This window comes from Dromaius novaehollandiae, chromosome 10, assembly GCF_036370855.1.
Source record: "Dromaius novaehollandiae isolate bDroNov1 chromosome 10, bDroNov1.hap1, whole genome shotgun sequence".
NCBI lineage: Eukaryota > Metazoa > Chordata > Aves > Casuariiformes > Dromaiidae > Dromaius > Dromaius novaehollandiae.
In genome coordinates, this window is record NC_088107.1 from 10,456,276 (window position 1) to 10,482,523 (window position 26,248).

The following is a 26,248-nucleotide window of genomic DNA, read 5'->3' on the forward strand; positions in this document are numbered from 1 at the left end:
TTTAACATACATATTAATTCAGCTTGTTTGCTTTCTTAGTTTTTTTTTTTTTTCCTTGGCAAAACTTCAAAAACTATTTAGGGGGGAAATACAGCTTATTATAATTTTATAACTTTATTTATAAATTTATATTATAAAATTATAAGTCAGTGTAGGCTGTTTATTAGAAAGACTTTTACTGAAAGCAGGAAAGTATGTAATCTCGTTAAGAAAAAAACCTAGCCAAACTTTCCCCAACCGTGGGATGTACCTGCAACTTGCAAAAGGCCACTCCCAAATTACACAATTCATTGTCGCTCTTGGTCACTTCATATGTCATACTATGTGAGATGCAGCCAGCAGAGGACACAAGCTACAAAAATAATAGCATAAATAAATGCACTCCCACATGAGATATATTTATAAAAGGAAGGTAAGCAACCACAGGACTTTCAAGATATCTTTCGGAACAGGTTAATGCACTGTCCTTCTTCAAATTTATTGTGGTCTAAATTTTAGACAGGGCATAACAAATAAGCACAAGAGGAAAGGAAAAGAGGGCAGGGGTTACAAAAGTAATGAATAAAAGTAACAGCAATAATTATTACGCTTAATAAGTACCTGGAACTCATATCAGCAAAAATACACCTAACAGTAGACTTCCATCTGAAGTGCCTATCAGCTCTTTCGGGACTAAACAGCTTCGACAGATTCTATGAAATAAGGGAATTTGGAAAAAGAAACAAAATGAGTAAAGAAAACAACTTTAGAGGTAGCAAGAAGTAAATAAAATGGAATTTGAGAGGAGCAGAACAATAGAAGAAAAGGGAAGAGGAGGGGAAAAAAAAGAAAATTATTCCAAAGCTTCCTTCGCTGTGTTGATAATGCTGCTGCATTCCTTATCAACCAGAACCACATGGTCAGATTTGATTCTTTCTTTCTTCATGCCCTGAGTTTGAAAGAATCAGAAGAATGTCACTTATTCCTCTATCCAGTCTCTAAGAGTGAAACTTTTCTCTCTCCTTACAGTCAGTGTTCAGATCTAGCTTGTCTTTCAAGGTTAATTGACTTTTCTCCTCTCTGAATATATCCTCAGTTTTCCAAAGTTATACAACATGCAAGTGGCCAAGATCACTACTTAAAACTTCTTTGTTAATTCAACCAGTTCTTTGGTGTTTCTTATCTCATGCACTCACTAATATTTATTGACATAAAAGCTTGCAGTGTTGCCCCAACAGCATATTTGCATTCCTGCAAGACTATCTCTATTCAGAAATTTTTTATCTCAAATTTGACTCTACTGAATCATGCACTTACCCTGCTACATCATGGGAAATCACTATAAGGTGATACTAATTAGTCTTCTATAAGAACACATGGCTGCTTTAAGTTTTGCCAAAGACTGCTGCCAGGATCAACCAAGGCTAAAAAGTAGTTTGTAAATGTAGTGATTGCTCTCCGTACAGGCTTACATCCCCACATGACACCTGTAAAACAGAGAACAGTTCTTTATGTCAAAAGACTATGTAAAATGGAGCTAAATGCATAGCCTTATATGATTATCATCTTACGCAAATGTAAGTCCACTGACATCAGTGGAGTCTCCTGCAATAAGAACTAAATCTACCAGCTTTCTCTTTTATTGAATATAGCCCATCAGTTTCTGTATCGCTAATTTTGTTCTACCTTCCATTTCTTGTTTCCTGTAGTTACTGTTGTTTAAGGTTGCTCAAAGATAATCAGGCTTTCACTTTCCACGTGAAAGCACTAGCTAGAGTTAGAACTTTTTTAAAAAAAAGAAACTTTAAATTGTTGTGCTTATCTAATATTACTTACTCCTCAGTAATTCCTACCAAGATCAAACAACAAATTATTTTAGGAACCACGTCAGGCATGAACAGACCATGTGGATCAGGATGACTCTGTACATCCTTGTATATATCTGCCTCCTCCTAGGTAGGTTCCTGGAAGTTTAAATAATGACAACGCATATGGCCTAGTGATCTTAATGAGGAACCCCTATCTTCTAATTAGTTCTGTATATATTCTTAAAAATACCTTGTGCTGTCGGGGACATTGTTGCAGGAGGAGGGAAAGCTGCACTATCATTTGTCTGATGAACACAAATAACACATTTTAAGCATATTTTATGCCAAAGGGAACCTTAGTCAAAAGTTCTTTGTATATAATGAAAGACAACTGAGCAGTGCTTTCAGCAGCTCCTTCTGCCGAGCAGGGACTACAGACACCCCCTTGTGGAAGCTGCCCCGTTTTCTATACGCACCGCACGTACACAGACGAGCAGCAGCAGCTCTCCCTGGCACCGCAGCACCGAACACTTCCCCCAGGCAGACACCTGCCTCCTTTCCCCCAAGCCCTCACTCCTGCTCCTGCACGGCTCCTTTCTGCAGGTGTAAAACCTGGGAGAAAACTGGCTCACTCTGTATCGTCCCTTCACGCTGAAGAGAGCAAACAGCAGGACACGCATCAATACTTTCAAAGTTATTTCACCAAGGAAGTTACTTCTGCCCAGAACTGGCACTCAAGGAACGAGTCTGTAGCAGGACGTCCAGGTGTCAGAACGGGGCTTTCCTTCACGCTGCCTTCCAAAAGGATTTTTTTTTCTTTCTTTTGTGCAGTAACGGCAGGATTTTGGTCGGTCCCCAGGAGTAGCTGGGGCGTTCCTGTTCTAGCTTTTCATTTTGGCCTAACAAATGCATTGTAAATTGCAAGGATCATGTTAACATTTGTGTATAGCAAATTTATCACTTTATTTGTGCTCGCTCTGTTCCTTGAGTCCGCGGCGTTATGACGACATTTCTCTCACACAGTTCAAAGAAAAGCTACCAACTGAGAAATGCCAATTTACTAATCAGTAGTGACACAGAAATACGGAAATATTCAAAGTCTCGAATCAGAGCAGTTGCCAGGGTCTTCAGACATATAAAATACTTTCTGTAGCCTGTGATGTCTGACATAAATACACTGCCAGAGTAAGGTCATCCAAATCAAAACCATAAATAGCGGAATGGTGGCAGAAAATTTTAAAAACAATTACAATACACATGTTCTTTTCCCCTTAGGACAAAAGATCCTCAGCATGTTCCTTTTTGTTATGCCAGAAATATTTAACTAATTCATGTTTTGTGGTATAAATACATAGGTCAGTTTCTGTTCCTTTTATTTTTAATAGCTTGTTTTATGTAACACATAGATTCCTTTGAACCGAACTGAAGTATTTTGATCACTAAAACATTTTTTTATCTCTAAACCTTGACCACCACAAGTAAACTTCTGATGTGGGCCCAGTAGGATACCATTTCTAACAAGAAAATTTAGCAAAGGTTTGGAGACTACCGACATGCACCTCCAGTGCTATTTGCAAACGTCACTACTTTGCTTCCAGAGCGAAGCAGATATTTCCGCTATGGAAAGCTGAAGGAATAGATTGTTTTCTATCTTAACATTATCATCACAGAGATGTAAAATCCAAACGGTGAGAAGCAACACAGTGGTGCAAAGATTCACGCACAGAGGCAATTTATAACAGAAGATAAAGATCAGGCTGTAGGCAAGACTAAACAGGGAAGCAAAGGCAACCCTAAGCAGTATCTATTGTTAGCACTAAAGTGGGAAGAAACAGAACAGTCTGGGTTCACAAGAGGTCATGCAAAAATGTTGTTTTTCAGTTTCAGGAATCATAGTTCACATTCACATGACTGTATGTTTGAACAAACCCCAAAAGTCAAAATGGAAGTGAGCTAAAATCGTGGAGTTTAGGGCTTTCTTTCTGCTGACAATCATGCTATTGCTTTTTATATGCAAAAAACATGCTAACAAAAAAAAGCAAATTTCAAAATCTCAAGCATGAGTATTCATGGAAACCAAAGTTTAAACAGATCAGTAAACAAAAGAGACAATGACCTGATTTCCACCCTTTATAAATAGGACCACGCCTCACACACAGCGATTTGGTCTCAGTGATTGTGGGTGATGACAGAACTTGGTAGCTCAGTAAGTGCAACATACTCAATATATTAAGTAGGGTGGAACATCACTTCACAAAAGGCCCTTTCAGTAGAGCCATGGCAAACAGAGCTTAAAATGAGCTGCTTGAGATCAAACCACATGCATTAAAGACTACAAATTAAATATAAACTTTACACCTAGCTAAGAATATGGCCAGTCTTCTTGTTCTGGTAATGATGGCTTGGACAAATCCTGCACAGCTTGGAAAGTAAGAATTCTTCAATTGCTTGAGGGCAGACACACACGGTGTACAGTGCTGCGCAGAGATAAACATTACAACATAAGAAGCAGTACAGCTTTTTTAAGAGATGTTTCTGCTCGGGCTAATAAACGCAGTAGTCCTCATCAAAGCTATTTGGCCCACGCTGATGGCAGTATGCTGTTTGCATTAGCCAGGCTAGCTCTTCCAGAGTTAATACCAATCTCTCTGCAGAACACAGTGTTGGTCCTTGTAGGCATACTTTAACATTTCCATATTCTTTTCATAAGTTAGTGCTCCTGAAACTACAACATTTTTCTGAGAGATTCAGAGCCCGAGCGGTTTTTCAAACCCACTTTCTGAATAAGATTCAGCCAGGCAAAGAGGTGAAAAACATCAAATAGCTAGGATGACCAGTCATAATGAAATAGCTCAATCTGAAAAGAAAATATTCCATTTTTAAATAATTTCTCAAAAGGACATGATTTTTACAGACCTAAATTACAGGCCAGCCAGAATGAAAATACCTTGAAGATCTGGATAACTCAGCCCATACTTTAACTGGCAAGTGTTTGGCAGTCTTACACATGTTGGGAATGACTTCCTTCTCTCTCTAGCAGCATTTTTTGATTATAAAGCACCAAACGAGCAATCAAAGCAATGCATGTCTTCGGCTAGATCTACATTGGGAAAATTTACACTTGCATACCTACATCAACATACTGCCAATACAGCACATGAGCATCTTGCAACGCTTCCTTATAAGAGGCAGACTGAAGTCTATGTAATGCATTTCAGAAATTACTACACCATGAACAGGTTGCTTGCTCCTTGGAAACAAGCATTACAGAAAAACTCCACATCAAAATTCACAACCAAAATGGGAAACATCAGTGCAAGTGTCTGGCAGAACAGCAGTACTTAAATCTTATCACTTAAACTACTTAATTCTTTTTGTGCTGTGAACAGATGAGTGCTTGGGGAATAGGTCAGAATAAGAAAGTATAGCTACGCTGTTAAAAATCAGATTAATCATTTTAATAGCCAGAAGACTAATAACAGCAAAGAAAAATGATAGCTATGCTCTGATTTATAGCATGTGTCAGAATAATGCTAGTGTGGAATAGCAAAATGAAAGGAGACAAATGGTCCTGAAGAATATGTTTTACTTCTGTGCAGTATTATTTATTCCATATTGTTAATCAAATTTGGTGCATTAATAATTTTTCTTCGAAGGGAAAAACAAAACAAAACAGGAATAAAAGGCAGATATTCTCCCAAGGCAGTGAAGGCAAAAATATTAAAAATATTTTTATCAAAATGTATATGATTAAACATGGTTTTGGCATTTTTTTCAGTATGAATAGAATTTCATCAACTGCCAAACAGCCCTGCAAGTAAAAATTGTGTTTTGCACCATGAAATAAGGAGTTTTATGAACAGAAGAGCTCACAGGCCCACTCGATGCTCTTGTCAATTCCTTCTAAAGGAAGATGGCCTACCTTGGTCCTGGATTTACTCTTGTTCATATGCACTCAAACCTTGCCCTTTCTGTCAGATGAGTTATTTAGACAGAGCTAAACTGTAATAATTTGTACTATTGACACATACCAACACATTTACATATTAAAAGTGTTTAAAAGATGGTATATCTCATGTTACTGAATCTTAAGGCAATCAAAAGCCTAACCAGTCCAGCCTTCTGTGTAAGCTAATAGCCTAGACATACTAGACAGCTCTATATGCTATTTTAGATCTTCTTGACCATCTTGTTCTCTTTTATTATAAAAGAAAGAAAAGGAAGAGAAAAAAAAAAGGAAGAAAAGGGAAAAGAACTGTGACTCTAAAACAGTAGGGGAAGAGTGGGGTGTCACTTCTCTACCATGATACAATGTGTTCTGTCTTCTCAAGTATCCTGAAAATAATGCCTACACTTTTATTTAACAAAGACTGAAATAAAAATAGGGAAATATTCCTGATTCCAATAATCAACATATATCTTTAAACCTGGTCAATTTGTATGCTGGCATAAATTAGCAGACAAAACCTTCACCAGTTCCTTCACAAATACAGCTTTTGCTCAAACCATTTAGTAATGCAAGTTAAGAGTAAATGGAAATTTTATCAGATCAGAAGGAAACTGAGCTGATTTGAATATGCCTGTAACCACTTCTGCAATAAAGATTTTTCAACTTACAGACACGTATTTATAAAAATATAAATATATAATATAAATATATATAGTTATATATATTTATTTATATATATAGTTTTATATATATATAAATAATATTAAAAAAACTATCCTTGTTTTCACAGGATACTATGCAATGAGAAATGAAAGCCTTCCACGTGACAAGGATAGTCACTGCATAGTCCTACTATGAGATGCATGGAGAAATTTCTGTAAATAAATAAATCTGGGGCATAAACACTTCTTTATATGTAACATTTGCATCAGAATATGTAAGTAACTAAGTACAGAGTGATTCACAAGACAGTGCAGCAGGCTCCAAAAACCATGGAAGAATACTGCATATTCTACATATTAGCTACATATACAGAATGCATGTGGTGTTCTTAGTAATACAGCCCAGGATAATATATACTTTTATAACGATGACTTGTTAGTGAATATTTATTAAAAAGTGGCTTCATTTTGAAATAAAAAAACCAGGAAGATTTGAAGCTACTTAGAAAGTGCATATTGAGATAAATGAAGTAAGGTTTTTTATATTTATTTATTTAAGGTTTTAATATATTATGCAGTTGTAACTAAATTGTGATAAATCCACATTAGGATTTGCATACAAGCATATAAAGTATTACAAAGTATTAACAAGGCAACCTAACTAAATCTGTAGTTCTTTGAAAAACATGAGCATGAATTGGTTTGTTTGATTGGTTTAAGTGCTAAGGACTAGTAACAGAGAAAATTAATTAAAGCTCGTTGAATGCAAACACTTCAGACTTCAGATCACATCTGATACTTTCAAAATTTGTTGCCTTCTGATATTAGGCCAAGATAAATGACGTTTCTTGCCTATTTAAATTAAACAATTGAGAAATGGGATGCTCATACTTAAGCAACTCCTCTAGCACAGCTCAGTGCAAGAAAATTTCATTTACCTGAACTGGCCACAGAGTGGAGCTATTTGAACAAAAATGGATTTTATTTTGTCTTTTAAGGCTTTGGGTTATGCTGAAGAGCTTTTTGCTTATTAACTTTTGGCATAAAAACAGAACAGCCAGCTTTCATGTCAAACTGTTGTCAAAACTCTAGCTGATGGTAACACGTTGCCTAACTGCTCATACAAAAACCATTTTCTTTAAAGCTTTTTAAATTGTCCAGCTTACAAAACCTGCTTGCAATATTAGGCTTACAAGATAAACAAGCCAGTTATAAAGGGATTAAATGTGCTATACAAGGATCTACATCCTTGTCAAAAACCACTGGCTTAGGCTATCTAAAAAGTAAAGGTATAGCATGTTCACTCATCCTGTCTCGTCAAACTTCAAGACTCAAATAATCACTAACCAAAATATTTGTAATCATTCTCCTCATATATCCATCCTATTTACCAATATTGTAGCGTATCATGAACTCCTACGAAATGTTAAGCTCATGCACCTCCTTGACGTAAAGCCTCATTCTAAGACTACTTAAATTAGTCTTACCATTCATTCACAGTTAAAGAACACTGAATTTAAAGTCAGCAAATTTTGACTCAAGTTCTCAAAGTTCAGCATCCTCCATCTGTGCAATGACACCAGCCCACAAGGGAGGGGACATCGCAAGTGCGGCCGTGCTTGGTGTTCAGTTGCACCTATGGTGACCTTCGCCTCCATCAACAACCCCTCACACAGAGGCGAGGGGACGACAGGCCCCTGCACACCTCCTGCGTTCGGCTGCTGTCAGACCAGGCAAAAATACAAGCCCACCCAAACGAATGTGGGATTTATCTACTTATTTATTCGCAGCGGCCTGCCTCTGCTAGTCGCTGCTCTGGCAGGCGCTCCCCAGAGGCTGCAAATCTAAGCAGCTTGCTCCTTCCTGCCCCGTGCCTTGCAGCTGCCCTAGGCCGCAGTAACCCCAAGCCGGGGAGCCTGCCCTCCCCGACGAGGCGGGGCAGTCGCTTTTCTGAGCTTGTTTCCACACTTATTGCCGCTTTTCCCCACACGACACTCCCGACCCCGCCATGGCGACTGACCGCCCTCCCCCGCCCTCGGGGGCGCGCCGGGCGCGGCAGGAGAGGCCCGCCCCCTCCTTCGTGCTCGCCCCGCTCATTGGTGGGCGCTGCAGCGGCAGCGTCCAATCGCCAGCTGGAGCGGTCTCCGTGGCGACGGTCAACTCCGAGCGGCCTCGGCGCCCGGGGCCCCCGGCCATGGCCGCCTACGGCCCCGGCGTGCGCGTCGGCAACTGGAGCGAGGACGCGGCGCTGGCGGAGGTGCGGGCCGGCCCCGGCCCCCGGCCCCCGCCGGCCCGGGGAGCCTCCCCTTTCCTCCCGTCCCCGCTCCCCTCACGGCCCTTCTCCTCGGTGTCCGAGCAAACCTGACCTTGTGGGCGGCGGCTAACATGTCTACCCGCTCTCGTTGGCGAGCAGGAGCTCCTGGAGGATTTTCGGCAGAAGAGGGAACGCGGAGAACTTCTAATACAGAAGTCCAAGAAACTTCAGGATAATCTCTTAAGGAAGGTAACTTCATGAAGAAGCCGCTGGCCATTCGGTGTGGCTCCACAGCGGTTTATGCATCACCAGCGCTGGGGTTCAGCATTTTATATACTCGGCTACTTCCGATTTTAAGTTCAAATAATTCTGTATTAAATTACGTCTATTTTAAATCAGGTGAAGCTGTCGCTGTCTAAGGATGGATTTGTTCATTTTGGAGACACGGTGATGCTTCTGAGCCCAGATAACAACAAATCCTCGACGGAGAATCACCCCGGCGCGTGTGGCAGGCTGGCGCTGGCCGTTGATCCGGATGAGATGGCCATGTTTTCAGCCGAATCTCTGCAAGTGCCCTGCGGAGTTAGCGCAGTCAAAAGCGTGGGCCCTGTCGGTCGAAATACTTTTTGTATCTTAAGGTTTGGTTCCTAATTTGGTGTTGTTCTTAATTATTATGTTAGATTTCAATACCTTATTTTGAGAAATACGGAGTTGGCTAATATGCAAAAGAATTTGAGTGAGATTAATCTGTTGAAGACAGACTCTTTAGCCTGAGTTATGCATTAAGCCTAGTTTGCTTCTGCATATTTCTGTGCCTAACTCCAAGGAAGTTGCAATGACATCAGTACAGAACTGGCGTGAAAGCAGAATCCAGTTCACTCTGTCTTTTGGTAAGCTCTGCGGCTGTTTTCAATACAGTTATATTTCAGCTGTAGAACACAAAATGTGTCCAAATATCACTTAGATATGAGGACTACTTAAATATTCCTTAAATATGTCATTCCCGTAATTCCTTAAATACTTAAATATGTTTGACTCCTGTAAATAAGGACTCTGAAACAAAAATTGATATCATTGCTTTTACAGTACATGAAGTATACCATGCTTCTGCTCTCCTAAAAAAACCCAGCATATCTCTCTGAAAGACATCTTTAGTTCTGGCAGTTTGGAGGGCACAAACAGAATAACAGGTCCTGTTCAACAACAGAAAGCTATACATGGATGCATATATTTAACAATAATAATAGCGCTGAAGAGTGCAAGCTGACCCTGATTCAGGAAAACATTGAGTTAGCCTGAATAAAGAATTTTGATGCCAAGAGCACAATTTAGGCCATGTAGAACTGCAATCAAAATGCCATGCAGTCCCCCATTAACTGACTTCACAATTCCTCAGCTACACAGGTTTTGACTGTGAATATACCCAGAACAGGCTGGCCCATAATTTGGTGATTCTTTAATATAAAATGCAGAAACCATTCTGGAAGTAGGCATGTACCAGAATACACGTTCATGTAAGGAACCAAGTTACTTATTATCCATTACATATATTAATAGCAACATACACTGAGTTGCAGGGAATCACCATTCTGCTTTTACTCTGTGATTTTTCAGATGCATGTATTAAGTATATTTTTCAGGGGGACTCAGTGCTGAATTCCAATTGATTTTTCCATTGGATGTTATTTCTCCAGCCTGCATATTAATGAATGCATCTTAAAAAGTAATCAATACAGTCTGAATTTCTGTTTTGTTAAATATTTTAACAAGTATATTATCTATGAAACATCTTTTCAGTTAACATATTTTATCTATTTTAAAAAATAAACTTAATACGAAGTGGTGTCACAAGACCTAATTATAGACCTAAACACAAAAATGATCTGTAAAGTGATATATTTGAGTTTCTCTTTTTTTCTTTTTTTATTCTAACAGTGTTGATGGAGGTGCAATGGGTGAACGCATTAGATTTGGGCAAAGATTTGGTCTTGGGGCAACAGGGGGGTTTTCTGATAAAATGGTAAGTCAATAGAGGTGTAAATGTAAATGGTAACATATACTGAGGGGATGCATTTAGTTACCATTTATCTAACCATTTGTGTGGTGGTTCAACATCTTAACTTCACAGAACAGATTCAAAATCATACTTATATCAAAATTATTCTGATATAACGCTGTGGCAGCTTCACTGAAAAAGTTTTTTTTTTTTTTTCTCTCTTGACAGTAATAACATTAATGCTATAAACCTGTAACAAAGAAGAATTTCGTAGTGCTGCTAGCCCTTCTGCTTTTAACTCATCAGCCCCTAATGGAAAGGGGCTGAATGAAAGTGATCTTAACTCAGAAACCTGCTAAAAGACTTCGAACAGGCTTTGATGGTCTCTGCCCTGGATTTTGAAAACAAATGTAATCTGTTTGAAAACAGATCCTAGTATTGATCTTAGTGTAGTTCATCTTCCTCATTGAAGAAACAGTATGGAGAAGTAAACATGTGAGGAAAGATAGGGAAGAAAGCATAACCGAGGGAGACAAAAATGAGGAAGAGAAATGATAATAAATGAAGTGGCTGAAGGCCAGGTACTTGGCCCAGCTTAACTTCCCTTTTTATACCATTCTTTAATGGTATAAATTCCAGTAGGGAATTCCCTTATAGAAAACAATTTGAAAACTATTTAATGTATTTAGCTCTTTAGTCTAAAACACTGAATTTCACTTTTTATAGTCTTGGCCAGCCTTCCCTCCTGCTATATATCCCCACTTTATTTTCATATGTTCAACTGCATTACAAATGCTTGTAAAATACGTATATTATATTACCTATATATCTAACATACAAAAGCTGCCTTATTCTTGGTAGCATAATAAGGTGCAAGCAACTTTAAATGGTAAATACTATTTTTTGTGCATTATTCCTTTATTTAGTTGTCTGTATTCAAGATAAACATACATCCAAATCATAATCCTGTCTTATGATTAAATAGCTTAAAGCAGTGGGGATTTTTGTCCTGACCTTTCATGATAAGGAAAACCTATTTAGAAAGTTTATGCAAGTTCCCTGGGATTAGGTGTGCAAGCCAAAAGGGCTACCAGCAGAAAGACTGGATAAGGGAGATTGGGAAAAAAAAAAGAAAGAAAAATAAAAGAAAAAAGGAAAAAAAGAAGAAAGGAAATTAAAAATATCTCATGAAACACTAGAAAACCATCATTACAGGAAGAGAGATTTTTAAAACTTTTTCTTTCAATGAATCCAAAATGACAAGATATCATTTCTTGTGAAGAAAAGCTATATTTTGTGTATGAAATAATATTTAATAGAAATCTGCTAGCTCTGATAAGATGTTAACATTGTTTCTCTTCATAAGTTAGAAGAAAAGAAGATATTATATGTTGTATATGCATTCAGAATAAATCACCACAAGTATGATAAAATTTTCCCTCTCATCAACCGCTTTGAGAGAGAATCTTTGGAATGTAAATTCAATTATAAATTAGCATTCACTGGTTTAGTTTGAGAAAAGCTACTTCAAGAGTTTATCAACAATCTCAAATCTAAGAGTTTTCAAATGTATAGCTTAATTTTGACAGACTGATTTTTCACAAGCAAAGAGAATTTTTTGTGCTGAAATTTTTTTAATCACTTATATTGTTTATACTTATACTTTCCTTAATGTATGTTTCTGTTTACAGTTATATCTAGCAAGTGACCATAAATCATTTCTGAGATTTGCTAAAAAATCTTACCTTCAGGAAGTTTTTTTGACAGATGAACTTTCCTATTTGACTCTCTGGCATGCAGTGTTCCTGGATCCACAGCTGCGTCTTGAATATGAAGGATTTCCAGTTCCTGTAAGAAATTAAAACTAGAAAATGTTATGAGGATTTAATTAAAACCACAGACTGACTTTTTAGAAGAAATTTGTATCTATTTTATTCACACATTTCCTTATGTAAAATGTGAATTGTAATTTTAGGAAGGAGGAGAGGGAAAGGAAAATCTGTTTAAATAGGAAATCTGGATATACAGCTTGGGTTCTGGTGCTTGTTTTGACATTGATGCTCAGTTTTTCTGACCGGAATTTTCAAAGGTGGACATGTACTTTGAAGGTCACATATTTTGAGGATACAGCACCTGGAATCTGAATTTCAGGACTTCTGAGCACTCAGAATTTCATTTCCACTGATGGGCACTATGAGCACTGTGATTGCTTAAGACTTCTTTACATTAATTTTAAAACTCTCAAAAAATAAAGGCATTGGAATAAGTGGCTGCTTTTTCAAATGTGTTTTTTTTAACCTTTTGTAAATACATTAAACAAACGTAGTGTTTTCCTGTTCCACATTGCTACTAGGCTCTGTGTAGGGCTGTGTGCGTAGCAAAATATCACAATTATAACTGTTCCTCTACAACCTTGAATTGTGGCTCTCATAAATGAACCAGCTCTCTAATATACACATTCAAAATTAGGTAATTGTCAAAGGTAATATTTTTTCTTCACAGTGGTAGTAAATGGAGTTACTAAAGATTAATTCTGTTATACTTAAAAATTGTAAATTGGTAAAATATAAAGTTCTAGACTGTCACAAAACCATCTGGATCTCTCATCTGGCAAATATCCAGAGTACGAGGAACGACCTTGGTGGCACAGGCCACTGGAAAGACTCTCTACAGCTTGCTTGATCCTTTTTTTTTTTTTTTTTTTTTTTTTTTTTTCCCCCCCCTTCCCCTTCCCTGCTTCTAGTGCCCAGCACAAGGAAGTGGAGTGGAATGTATTGGACAGGAGAACATGTCTGATCTGAGGGCTAAGCATTTGGCTACTCCGAGCTGTTATGACAGTTTTGTTGAGAACCGAGAAGGTGTAAAATATCACACTATCAATGCATAGCAGTCTCGGAGCAATACAGAGGAGTGCAGATTTACATTAAGGCTGCTGATTATACATAGTAAATAACTATTCTTACTCAAATTAAATGCTTTTAACATTACGCTTAATGTCTGTCACATCGCTTTTTTTTTTTTTTTTCTTTTTTACTTTTCTCCCCAGGCGAACTCTAACATTATAATTACTCATTGCCATACTAATCGGAGCTTGGCTGTTCCAAGGAACTTTTGGATAAGGTAAGAATAATTTATAATGGACAGGGATGTGCATAATGATGCGCCAACGCAATATTTGAAGAATTACTGTAAGAAACAAGATGGTTGTTCTGGGCACACACTTAGGAAATGGAAAAGAATGCAGAATGCACGTTTTCCTTTCCCCTGTTTTATTACTGGACTGTAGTGTGTGCCATCTTGATCATGCAGACAATCAGCTCAATTTCATTCATATTTTTTCTTTATAATTCACGTCACATCATGTTTCCAGCCTTTGCTGTTTTCTTGGTTGTTCTCTCTTTGAATATCTTGAGCAATTAAAGTTATTTTTTGAAGACAAAATAGGATGCTAAGAAGTGTAATGAGTAAGAGAACTAAATAAAAACATAGCGTATAAAACAGGATGCTGCTTTTGTCCAAATGAATCTCACAATAAACTAAAGTTATACCAACAATTCAAGTTAATATGCATGCATTCAATTAGTATTGACTAAGCATTGTTATGGAATATACCAATTGCTTCCCATTAAATCCTGAGCAAGATTCCACTGAGAATGTGTGTCAGGTATTTGAGGCTGAAACAAGGTCTGGTAGATTGAGGTTGAAATGGTTAAGTAGGCACAATTTTCCTCAGTCAGAAAGAATAGGACCTAAAAGGATGCATAGAATCTATTCAGTTTGCACATATTGATTCAGTGTATCAGTGCCTTATACCCATAGGGCTTCTTCAGCTTTGGATCTAGAAAGGTGGCATTTCCTTTGATTTCAAATTTCTAAAATATTAATAAGAAATAAAGTGGGATATCTTTGTGAGCATTTCTGTTAAGGGTCTGATATTTGAAAGTGCATGGTGATGTCTCTGAATAAGCCAAAACAAGCATGAGAAAACCTTGAGTGACTTGCAGATAATGCAGACTTGCTGAATTTTTGTGTATATTCATTCTTCCCTCCCCTTCTCCCCCCTTTTCTTTTTTTAACTTTACAGATCTTATTTTGGGATGGAATATGAAGTAGTTTGTCACACCTATCTGAACTCCCATAAAGCTGAAGAAGATAAGAATTATTGGCTAATAGTTACAGGAAATCCCAGTGATGAGGAAAGTACTATGATTGATAGACCTGACCCTCACTCAGGAGGGATCAGAAAGAAGAATGAGTTTCATGAAGAGACACAGAATATAAAAATCTCAGATTAGAACCTACAAATGTTGATGAGATTGATTCCTGTTTTTTCTGTTTAGATTTTAATTCTAGAGATGTTTATTTTAAAAGCAGAAATGAAAGTCTACCCTTAGTAATATAACATAATCTCATTAACTCATTAGGTTTGTATAGTAGGCAAAAATTGCATAATAAAATTAGATGAACCATGCACAACCTCAAAAATCCATGAATCAAGAAGGGCTAATTTTTCCTTTTTCACATTCACTGCTGCCAAAAGATGTCAGAATCCAGTAAATCTAATATATTTGCAATAAATTACTCGCCTTCAGAGGTATTTAGCCAATTCTTCCAGAACCAAACCCATATCTCCTTTTTTAAAAGCATGAGTGGATGCTAAAAAGCAGAGTCATGCCAGCTATCATGGGATACTTTGACAGTTAAAGGTCATCTGAGAGAACTTGGTTGTTGAGCTTGCTCCATGATATGTCTAGCACAATGTTACCAATAAAAAAATCACAACTGAGGTCTCAGTATTTGAAAATCAGCTTCGGATTCATGAGAATTAAAATAAAGGTATAAACTGAGTTTCTTTACCTTTGTCCATGCATTCTAAACTTTTAAGTGCTAACTCTCCAAACACTTGACCACAGTGATGCAGACTAAGAACTTTTGACAATCTTTTCCTTAGTCACAAAGCTTGCATAACTTGCTCTATTTGCCTCCCACCCTCAGAGTTTTTCGATCCATAATAATTTCAACCAAGTTTGACAGCAAGGTGGAATTCTCAAAGAAAACAAAGCTGCTATAAGTTTCATGAAAATACATGCCAAGGTAGAAGAGGAAGGAGAGACCCTGTAAGCTTGTCCAATAAGAAAAGGATTGTAGTCCATGTTCATACCTAGTTAGAGACCAGAGAATCCACGTGAAAGAAAATTGTTATAAATGGCCCAAGCATGGGAAAAGTTTCGGCTGGAACTTGCATTTTCTTAAACACCAAAATCAATCAAGCATGAGACACAAAGACAGGGAAAACAGATATCATTACTTTATAGAGCTACCTGTCTTTATATGGAAGCTGAAACTGCACCACAAAGAATTTCCTTAAAGTACAGCATTCTATTATATCCCTTTAGTAAAATAATTGCACATATATCTGTTCCATTTCTTACAGTATCGGCACTGTAAAGGAACAGCAGGCTGTTTGTGCACATCAAGTTAAGTAAGGGAATTTCTGAGTAAAATACTACACAAATCATCTCCATTCTCACAAAGGATTCCAAAGACCTTAAATGTTTATAAAGGTCAAACAAAACCTTTTAAGTTAAGTTTTACTGAAACTGAAACAAAAACACTAAACTTTCACAAAGGAAGGGACTGATCCAAACATGTGATGACTTCAAACTCTCTCCCAGGTAGACAGGTTTCAAACCTGCTGGTGAGTCTTTAGAAGTATTTGCCTTTAGTCAATGTAAATGAACTCGGCAGACTGCAGAATAGCCTAACTAGCACTTGGCCTAGGGGGTCTCAGAGCAGGAGACAGATTACAGTTCTGTAAAATACAGCTTTACTGTGGAGGAATCACAGAAGACAGTTTTTGAGTCACGCTCTCAGTGTGTGAGCTTTGATAGATCTGTTATTGATGGGCTTATGCTATTTTGAATCTGGCAAATTTAACAGCCTTTTTCCATTGGGTTAATTGTAGAGGCCTTAGAAGAGGCCTTAACCCAAAACCACTGCTGAAGCAAAGCTTCATGTGGATTCATGCAGGAATGAGGACTGTGTGGGCAGGGAGCTTGGCTGGCTAACGTTGTGTATAGGAGTGTTTGTGTGAGTGTGTGGGAGAGAAGCAAAACAAGTTTTGTACAGTCTTAGAACAAAACCAGAGATGAACAGATACCAAAATGAGTGCAGAAAGAGACAGGTGCTGGTTAAACATGGCTTGGAGCCTCTTGGGTGGTTTTTTGATCAATCTACAGTTGAGGGAAATAAACCGGATTGTTGGAAAAATGCTGGATTATTTTGCTTTTGGAGAATAAACAGAACTGTATAAACAACTCCTAATTCCATTATCTGTTTTCCTTCTTAAGTAATACAGTTTTAAGACTTCAGATTTATGCATAGCTTCTTATGGCACATAATATATGTCTATAATTCAGCTGATTCACAATGTTAAATGCAGATACTGATCTGTTACCCGTTTTTTCTTTTAAAATAGGTTTTTGGGCAGTTCTTAATATTATCCACAAGATGGCACCAGTTTTTCTAAGCAGAACAATTATCGCTGCATGTGTAAAACAGCCTGAAATGTTTAAATCCAAATGAATCCCCGATACAATGCCACAAAAGCTAACCATATTAAATCAGGTTTGAATTCTGGACTAGGAAATGTGATTAATGTTTTATCCTGTTTCTGGAAAATAAAACTAAGTTAAGCAACAAAGGTAGATAGAAAAATATGTAACACTGCATACTATCAATTTTTTAAAATTAATTGGAATATTTATTAATTTGTAACCGAAACATATTTAGAGGAAATTATAACCTTTTTCTTTCATTTTCTATGTGAAGAAAAAAACCTGACATATTTGGCAAGCGGTGTATGTATTTTATAGGGATACTGTTATTACTTACTCCAACTTGTAGAGATTAAAATTCTGCATGTTTTCACAACATAATAGATTTACATGATTCTTCTTAGATTTTGTACGTAATAAACTAGATACACTCAGGCTGCATGAGCGCACTGAAATGTTCCTAATTTGCTCATTGTGGATATTTATTGGTAAAACACAAGATTTAATATAAAGCGTTATGGGATTGAATATTAGCTCAGAGTCTGAACAGCTCTGACACTGCCACTTAGAGACACAACGTGATTTAATGGATAGGGTAATGGAGAACTGAACCATGCTCCAGACCTGACCGTTGTGTAACTGTGGGCAGGCACTGTATTTTGCTTGTCCAAGTTTTGCAGTCTGTAAAATATGGACAGCAATGCTTGCCTCTTTTGCAAAGCACTTTGAGATATATCAATGAAAAGCAAGATAATATATTAAGAAAGCTTTTAATGCATCGTCCAAATTAGACCCGATAAGAATATGTCCACAAAGTACATTGTGGTCAGATAAAACTCACTTTACCTCCATTTCAGGCAGCTCATAAGCTGTTAGCATGAAGTTGATCGTGAGCTATTAGTCCTTGCGGAGGGACAGTGCGGAATTAGCTCAGATTCAATGCTATGCTAATACAGCTTTTCGTAAGTCTGAGGGACAGACAGAACTCGCTTGCATATGCACATATTATACTGTGTAGACATAAGCAGCACAGTATTGAAGTCAAAAAGAGAATTCAAAGAGTCAGCAAAGAAATGCATCATTCTCTTAGTTTAGCTAACACAGAAGTAATGCCAGAAAATGAAAATCCAGCTTTACATCTGCCTTTTCACTTTCTCTCTCTTTTGTATGCTCCCCCAACCTATATTTCACATCACCTCTCTTCTCCTCTGCCATGTCTTCTAGCCAAAAGTTACCAATTTTCAACGGTTATAAAGTGCTCTGCTGGCACTTAGCACAAGTCCCTGGCCCCTCGCTCTAATCATATCAGTATCTTCAGAGGCTGCTTTCCTGTCAGTGATTGGCATGAGGAATTGTTTTGGCTCAGCCAGCTGATCAGAGGAGGAGACCATAAGCAGAATTAGTAACTGGGTAAGATCTGAAAAAAAAAAAAGCACAGAGAACGCTACGATAGGAAATTCCACACAGCAGTGGAAGAAAATATTTAAGCACTGGAAAATTTGGTGGAGTTGGCAGGTAAGAGAGTGATTTTGATAACATCTGTGCCCATTCGCCTTAAGTCAGTATTGCACATCTGTTGTAATTTGGGGGAGGGCGTTTCTTTTAAGACCAAGCTGTTGCTTTAGAAAGACTTCGACTTTTTAATGCATGATAATTAAACTAAGGGGGACATGGAATAAAAATATGCAAGATATAAAATGCAAAATACATCAAATATAAGTGGAAATTAGGAAATCTCTATGTCATTTTGTCAGCTACACCTCTAGTTCTGTTCCATTTTAGGCTCTGTCCTGGCTCTTGCCTCCATTCTCTGCCTGACCTGCCCCTCCTGAATTTCCTGGCCCATATGGATGGACAAGCCACACCCTACTAGCTCCCTTCTTCACGCTGTTTGGCTTCATCCTGGAAGCAGTAAAAAGGAATCTGATCTCCGGTATGGCATTCCCTTAGGCAAGAGGAGTGAGAAGAGCTGTCACCTTGCTGGATGTGTGCTATTTCTGCAGGAATAGGAGCAGCCATAATATGGCAATTCCATGATCTGCATGATAGGTGTAGCCTTGCTCCTAGTGAGAGGGACACCTTGCCATAAAGACAAAGGGAAAGAGAGACTCCCGTTTTGTTTGAGAGTCAGCTGTGCATATGGAGGGTACGTGATGAAGCAATTGGCACTTTGCTTTCTTAATTTTTTCCTCTAGTAGGCTCACACAAGGCAACATCTTTTATGCCAGAGAACAGAATCGTCAGTACTGCACTAGAAAGCACTGTCAAAACAGAGTCCCTCCAGAAGTTTCTGTATCTTTTGGCAGGGGAGGACACTAAGTACAGTGGAAGAGGCACAAAATTAAAAATGCCTGATGACATTAATACCCACATTTGCTGATGAAATTAATTCATGCACAAGCATCCCTGTTCTGTATACATGTGAGAAGCTCAGAGAGCTTATTTCCAACATCTGTTAAATGCTGCTTCATATAGTAAGTCAAAACAAAACTAAACAGACCATCCAGTCACAGGCCAGCTAGTATATATGTTTCTATAATGCTGGCCTTGTTTTAATTATTGGCTCCTTGGGGCAGGGACCGTATCTCCATCTTTTTTCCAAATGCAAACAATTACAGCAGAGATGTTCAGCAAGTAATAGCCTAAAGCTGTTATTGAAAGCAGTGGCAAGATGACAGGAAATCCAAGCAGACCTGGTGCAAATAACCAGAGGTGTAGGCAAATGAAATCCACGCATTAAGCAGTGCCAACTAGTAAACTCTCAGTGTGGGGTACGAAGATGCAGCTGCCCAAGCAATACTGACGTTAATAGGAGTTGCTAGGAGAAGAGCCCACAAACCACAGTGCTGTCCCTGTGGGTCTGACAAACCCACAGAGGGGAGAAGAATTATACACAGCAGTATTTATTTTTATATATATATTTAGTTTTTAATTATATAGTATGACATTTAAAAATACCTAACCAGCTTTCAGCGTAAGTCCCATTTCCAAAATTTCACCAGTCCTGAGAAACTGAAGAGCTGTTTCTGCAGCTTGTTCACGTTAAAACTGTTAGGAGCTAGGTGGTACACCTCTTCAAAGATCTGGGCCTAACTATGAAAATCACTTTTGAAAATGGCATTTAGCTGTTTCTGAAAATGTAACTTGTAGTATTTATAAAAACATTGAATTCCTAAGTAAAATGAAAGCAAGGAACTAGCAAATAAGCAAAGTACTGAATTAAGGCTTGGGTTATCTTTCCTTTATAAAAAATATTTAACAAAACTCTTAAAGCTCCTAAAACACTATTCAGCATGGATTATTGTTATAGGGCCTCTAAAAGATTAAACACAGCAATTTGTGAAATCCACATCAGACAGCAGTCTCTGTCCTTCCTTCCTGGTCTCCTACCACTCCTCCTGTTTGGGCTTTCTGCCTCTTCCATATCCTGAAGAAACAACTGAGCAGTTGTTAGGGGAAAAGTTTAAGGTTCATCAGCTTTTCCGGTCTTTTTGCTGACAATTTTGGCAGCATCAGTTTAGCCAGAACACCCAAGATGTATTAAAGCCTTACAGGGAGTTTAAATGACCATGAAAAGAGGCATATTTTGGCATATATATATATACACACACACGAGGCACTTTAACGCTGACACAGCAATAACATGGAATAATACATATATAGTTCAGTGCATGCAGGAGAACAATCTTTCATCAGCCAGAAAAATATTAACTAGTTTCTTCTGAAACCTTTTAAGAAGTGAATCCCAACTTTAGACTGTGGCAAAGCAGATGAGGGTGGATAGGAGAATAAATGCCTGCATTTTCTTCACCTAGATTCTAACACTACATCAACTAACTGGTTCTTCCAGTGTAATCTTGAGTGATCATGGAGATGCTCATACTGAAGTCCAATGTTAAAAGGCTTCAGAGCATCACACAGTAACCCAGAATAACAGTTTAGCTACAGCAACTGCTTCACTACACCCCTTTCTTCTTCTCCATCACCCTTCCCCAGACACATTTTCTACCTCAGTACAATTCTGTTCCCAAAGCCAGCTGACCTCAGGTCCTACTCATAGCCTCCCAGAGAAGGTAAGAAGTTTCCCAGAGATGGGCCAACTTACGAGCTATGCTATTTCTTCCTCCTGAGCCAGTCAATGTGATAATTCTCATTGGAACCCACTGAGTAGGAAAACCTAGACCACTTTATTATGTGGTCAATAATTCCTTATTACAAGAAAAGCAACTTTAATCTCAGTGGCATAAATTCTGTGATAAAGTCATGATTTATTTTATTGGGTTTTTTTCATGAATTTGCTGAAGAAAGAGCAGAGCTTTTCAAAATCTTCTCATTGAACCACCAGCTTTGAATCAAACCAGAAATTCTGGCAGAAGTCACCAGATTGTACAGGAATATTCATGGCCAACAAAATATTTTTGACCTGAAAGCAAGCAAATGTTATTAATTTTGTCAGGGTTTTCTATTTTCAGTTCCTGTGGTACTAGCAAAAGGGTTTTTAGGAGTCCCAAACAGGTACAGTGGAATCCATCAGCACTCAGACTATCACAGAATGGGCAGCTTGAAAGGTAGATGTAGAAGTGTCTCCCACCTTGTTGCCTAGAGAGGGGAAGCCCACCAGGGAAAAGGGCAAGATCTGAGTATGAAAATGTAAATGTTATAGACTGACCTCAGTTGAACCTGGCCTAGCAAGTTCCTGAAGAGAGTGGTCACCGTAACGTCCTTGGTAAGCACCGAGACAAGCAGCAAGGGCTGAGGAAAGGCCATCCAGCGGGTAGGTGGCCACAGAGTTGCATGGCATAACAAACTCCTGATCATCCCCACTGTGAAGTAAAACATATCTTAAGCCATAATTATTACAAAAATGGGGGTGGACTCATTTCCTGTATACATGTCTATGTACATGGTAAATTACTGCAGCTCAGGTGCAGGGCAGTAACTCTCTCTTGTTTTTTGGCCCTGCCTTAGATGGTGATCATAGTAGTTGGGGTAAAGAGTAAAGAGACTATCTAGGACAAAAATCCGCTATGTTTCAACTTTGTATCCCTGCTCACTGTTTCAGACAAAGTGAAAACTCTCTCCACTACCCTAGCTAATACAGGCTATTCCTCATTTTGCTATGAATTTACCGTGTGCCTTTCCATACATCATTTACCATATATGTGCACAAGCATCCCTCCCTCTTAAATGGGAATAGCTCTTTTCTAAAGGAAGCCAGTAGGACTTACTTTGCAGATGTCTACCAGGCTCTCATATGAACACCGAAGAAATGTTACAAAGAAAATGTTGTGGCTATTCATACATGTGTTGGCATTCTAAAATTTACCATAAAACTTGTCTGCATATATTTGGTGTCAGATAGCACCAAATTTCACAGGTTTAACTACTAATAATATTTATACCTTCTGTCATGGCAAAAATGTTACCCTTCTCTGGATCTACTCTCTTTTTCCCACATTCCTTTTTCAGATACAAGTGATAATTTATTTAAAAGGGGTCCACATAGCTCTCTCAATAACTACAGTGCATGACCTTTGATACAACATAGTTTATTGTTCTCACTGCTCACTGAAAATTTTGAAGCTTCCAGAAGTGTATTGCATTTCAGTATTTTCCTCTGTCTCATGTTAATTAATGTACAACTGGATATATCAACTGATTGTTGTTAAGCGGTTAGGGAATTTTGTCCTGGAGTGCTAAGTGATTTTAAACAGTATCACGCTTTGGGACTAGTGAATGACTTCTACTGAGCACCAGGCTTTATGCAGCATTCTGAAACACCAACACAAATTCCTCTTTCCTGTGAAATTAGCTTAACAAGGATTTGGGGAGTAACTATTTGCACTGTATAGTTGATGTGTGCAACCTTTTCATCTAAGCAATTATTTCTGAGAACAGAACATTCATTCATCACAAAAAGAATTGAGGCAAAGTTGATTTATACCACACATTCGTCCTGTTACACCACACAGCCATTAGCTGTTTGGTTTTAGAGGCTAAGTGTTAAATATAAGCCAACCAGCAGTGAAGGTTTTTTGGTCAGTTCATGTAACCTATAGCAAATTTTTAGGTTTTCTGCAATAACACAAGCTTAATATTGTAAACAAAGATGTTAATTCAGAATTGGTGTAAATGGACAATAACAATTTTTCAAACATATTTGAAGTTAGTCCATGAGCAGAACATATCAACATGCTGGAGTAGGGCAATTTTACTAAATGAACAGTGTAATTAAGCAAGGACAATTCTCCTGTGTAACTGTCATGAAGAGAGTATTCATCAGCTGGAGTTCCTTTGCCTGCAACATAACAGCATCCTTGGCTGGGATGGGCTTCCTGGGTGGGGGACGACGAAGCTGAAACTGCACTGAGACACAATGAAGGGAGTTCTTAAGGAGCTCTGAAAATACACTAGTGAAAACCAAATTGCAGAGCAAAAGAAGAATATAAACTAAAGCTGTTCAGAATGTATTTAAATTTGCAGGACTATTTGTCCCTGGGAAGAATCCAAGCTCCTACATGTGAACAGAGGTAATTTTCCTTGTAGAAATAAACAATGACCATCTTTCCAGCCTAGTCATCAACTAATATAAACTAATATAGGCATAGTTATATTTTTCAATAACAGTCTATGAATTTTTCCTGTGCTCACACTTTTCTCTCCTGTTGATCAAAGTTTTAAAAAGTTCATTTGAAAGACTGTTTTAGACATAAAAAAAAAAAAAAAAATCATTGCAACAGTTGGTAACAGTTTGCATCATATAATTCCTCTTACTGCAAAAAGATCCGGGTATGATAAATCCACTAGTTATGGAATAAAATGCATCCTGGGTTTACATCTCAGAATTCATTACACTATGTAATGTTTGCACACTGAGCACAAGCAGGGCAATACCTAAGAAGTTATAATTAATAGCTTCACTTAGACAAAGAAAACAAACCATTAGTGAGGTGAATCTATTTTACCTGATTTTGCCAATTACTACATTACATTCTTCCAGTCTAGAAGAACAGTAATGCAAAATATAAATTGACCACCCAAATGTGCAGGCTTTTGAAAAAAGCCCATCCTGCCAGTAAAGAACTGAACTGAAATGTAGCTCCCCAAATTGGTTACAGGAGCATTAACTGCTGTGGTAAGATTATCCACTCTGCCCAAACCAGCACTCTGCTGCTGTGCTAAATGGCACAGAACAGAATAAACTTTCAAGCAAGTTCTAATTACCTTAACTGTTAACCTTTTTTTTTTTTTTTTAACCCTATTTCTCATTTGAATGCATCTGCTGCACACTCCGGTCCTCTGAACTGTCTCATGAAGGTATGTACATACAGCAATGAAATCACTTTACAGCCTTCTGCTGGGAAAAAAATAGTTTCTTTAGCCTCTCACTGCAAAGCATGCTCCTCAAACATCTTATAATCACTTTCCGAACTCTATCCACTTTGCTAACATCTGTTTTATAACAGGTAGATGCCAGAATGGGGCACAGAGTGGCTCATTTCACGCTTCCCTCAGTGGGAGCGGTGGTGTTCCTCCTCGGCGGGTCCCTTCCAAGCCGGCGCCCAGGCCCCAGCGCGGCTGGGTGGCCTTGCTGAGTCGTCACACGCTGCTCTTGGAGACCGAGGGGACTCCGCGGTTGTGCATCGAGGTTATGATTTTCTTCCTCCCACCATTCTGACGCTCTAGGTAAATGCTAGCTTCACCTATAGCTACTCTGGCTCCACTTGTCCATATGCAGTTGTAGCAACTGATTTCCACTAAGTTCTTTGATAAAGACTTCAGAATAGTGGGTAAAGGTGACTTAGCAGTATAATCTAGCTGTATATTCCAATTGGCACAAGGTGCTTAAAGATAAAGAATAGCTGTGCACTAAGAAAAATATTATTATGACTCAGGAAGTACTTAAGACTGAATAAAATATATGAGCAAATGGTTATATTCATCACAGAAGGGTATTAACAAGGGTAGATCCCGAGACCTACCCCAAAACGGACATTATTTAATGCATTTACCACTCCTCTGGAAAGCAAGCATGCAACAGCAGAGACAGCGTAATTGGGAAATTATACATGATTGTTTAGAAAAGCCACAACTTAAAAAAGCCCTAAAGGGAGGGACCGGGCAACAAGATGGCAGCTGAAATTCAGCGTAGGTGAGTGTGAGGTAATGCGTATTGAGAGAAACAATTTGAACTATTCATGCACACTGATGGTTTGCAAATTAGCCACTCAAGTAGGAGACCTAGGCGTTGCTGTGGACAGCTTAATGGAAACTTCTGCTCAGCGCACAGCAGCGGTCAGAAAAAGCAAACAAGATGTTAGGCTATATTAGAGATGGGTTGGAGAATAATACTGGAAATAATAATAATGCCATAAAATAAATCAATAATGTCTTCTCCATTTCCAGATTAGCTTATTTAGCTTGCTTTATTGCCGAAAAGAAACAGGAATAATCTGGAAAAGGGAATTAAAAAGGCGCCCTTTCCAGCGCGAGGCCCGAATGCCATTTCCCTGTCGCTCCGGAGGAGGAGGGAAGGGTTCGCTCCCCACGAGCCTCCTCGCCGCTCCCCCCGCCGCAGCGCCCGGCCCGCACCGCGTCCCACCCGGCACCCTCCATCCCAGCATCTCCCACTTCCCCAGAGCCACCCTAGCACCCAGCCCGGACACCTTCCCTCCTTCACCCCCGTCCGCTCTCCCCGCGCCCGCGTACCTCGAAGCCGAAGTGCCCCCCGCGACAGGCCCAGGCGCTGCCCCGCAGCCTCCGTCCTCCGTCTCCGCCGGCGGGAGCAGCGGCGCCGCGGGGCCCCGGGAACTTGCCTCCCCGGCGGGTCGGCGCAGCAGGCCGCTTCCCCGTGCTCCGGGGCTGCTGACCCAAGTGCACCGTGCTGTTGACGTTCCCGATTGCTGTTCACGGTAAACTAGAAAAATTAAAGCCAGAGGTTAATTTACAGCAAAGGGTCGTCCCCCCCCAGCCCCACACCACCAGCTGAGGGCTGCAGCATGCCTCGGTGCACACAATGCCTATATCTGATCTTTATTAAGGC

At 38.8% G+C, this 26,248-nt stretch overlaps 1 protein-coding gene and 1 long non-coding RNA gene across 2 annotated transcripts; one reads left to right on the forward strand and one right to left on the reverse strand.

Annotated features, from left to right (window-relative positions):
- The first annotated feature begins 8,531 nt into the window (after positions 1 to 8,531).
- On the forward strand, positions 8,532 to 16,965 carry CFAP161 (cilia and flagella associated protein 161). The gene is made up of 7 exons (XM_026121271.2): positions 8,532 to 8,655; positions 8,812 to 8,901; positions 9,052 to 9,290; positions 10,588 to 10,672; positions 12,340 to 12,498; positions 13,695 to 13,768; positions 14,733 to 16,965. Exons 1-7 carry the CDS (start codon positions 8,593 to 8,595, stop codon positions 14,941 to 14,943), a joined length of 921 nt encoding a protein of 306 aa, XP_025977056.2. The 5' UTR covers positions 8,532 to 8,592; the 3' UTR covers positions 14,944 to 16,965.
- Positions 12,400 to 26,244, reverse strand: LOC135329338 (uncharacterized). The gene is made up of 3 exons (XR_010390728.1): positions 25,915 to 26,244; positions 21,875 to 22,028; positions 12,400 to 12,496 (listed from the first exon to the last, which is right to left on the reverse strand). It is a non-coding gene; the product is annotated as an uncharacterized LOC135329338 (long non-coding RNA).
- Positions 26,245 to 26,248: the final 4 nt, after the last annotated feature.

Coding starts and splice junctions, on each gene's coding strand:
- CFAP161 (XM_026121271.2), top strand. CDS start 8,593: ATGGCCGCCTACGGCCCCGGCGTGCGCGTCGGCAACTGGAGCGAGGAC. Junction 8,902..9,051: donor AGGATAATCTCTTAAGGAAG/GTAACTTCATGA, acceptor ATTTTAAATCAG/GTGAAGCTGTCGCTGTCTAA. Junction 13,769..14,732: donor CCAAGGAACTTTTGGATAAG/GTAAGAATAATT, acceptor TTAACTTTACAG/ATCTTATTTTGGGATGGAAT.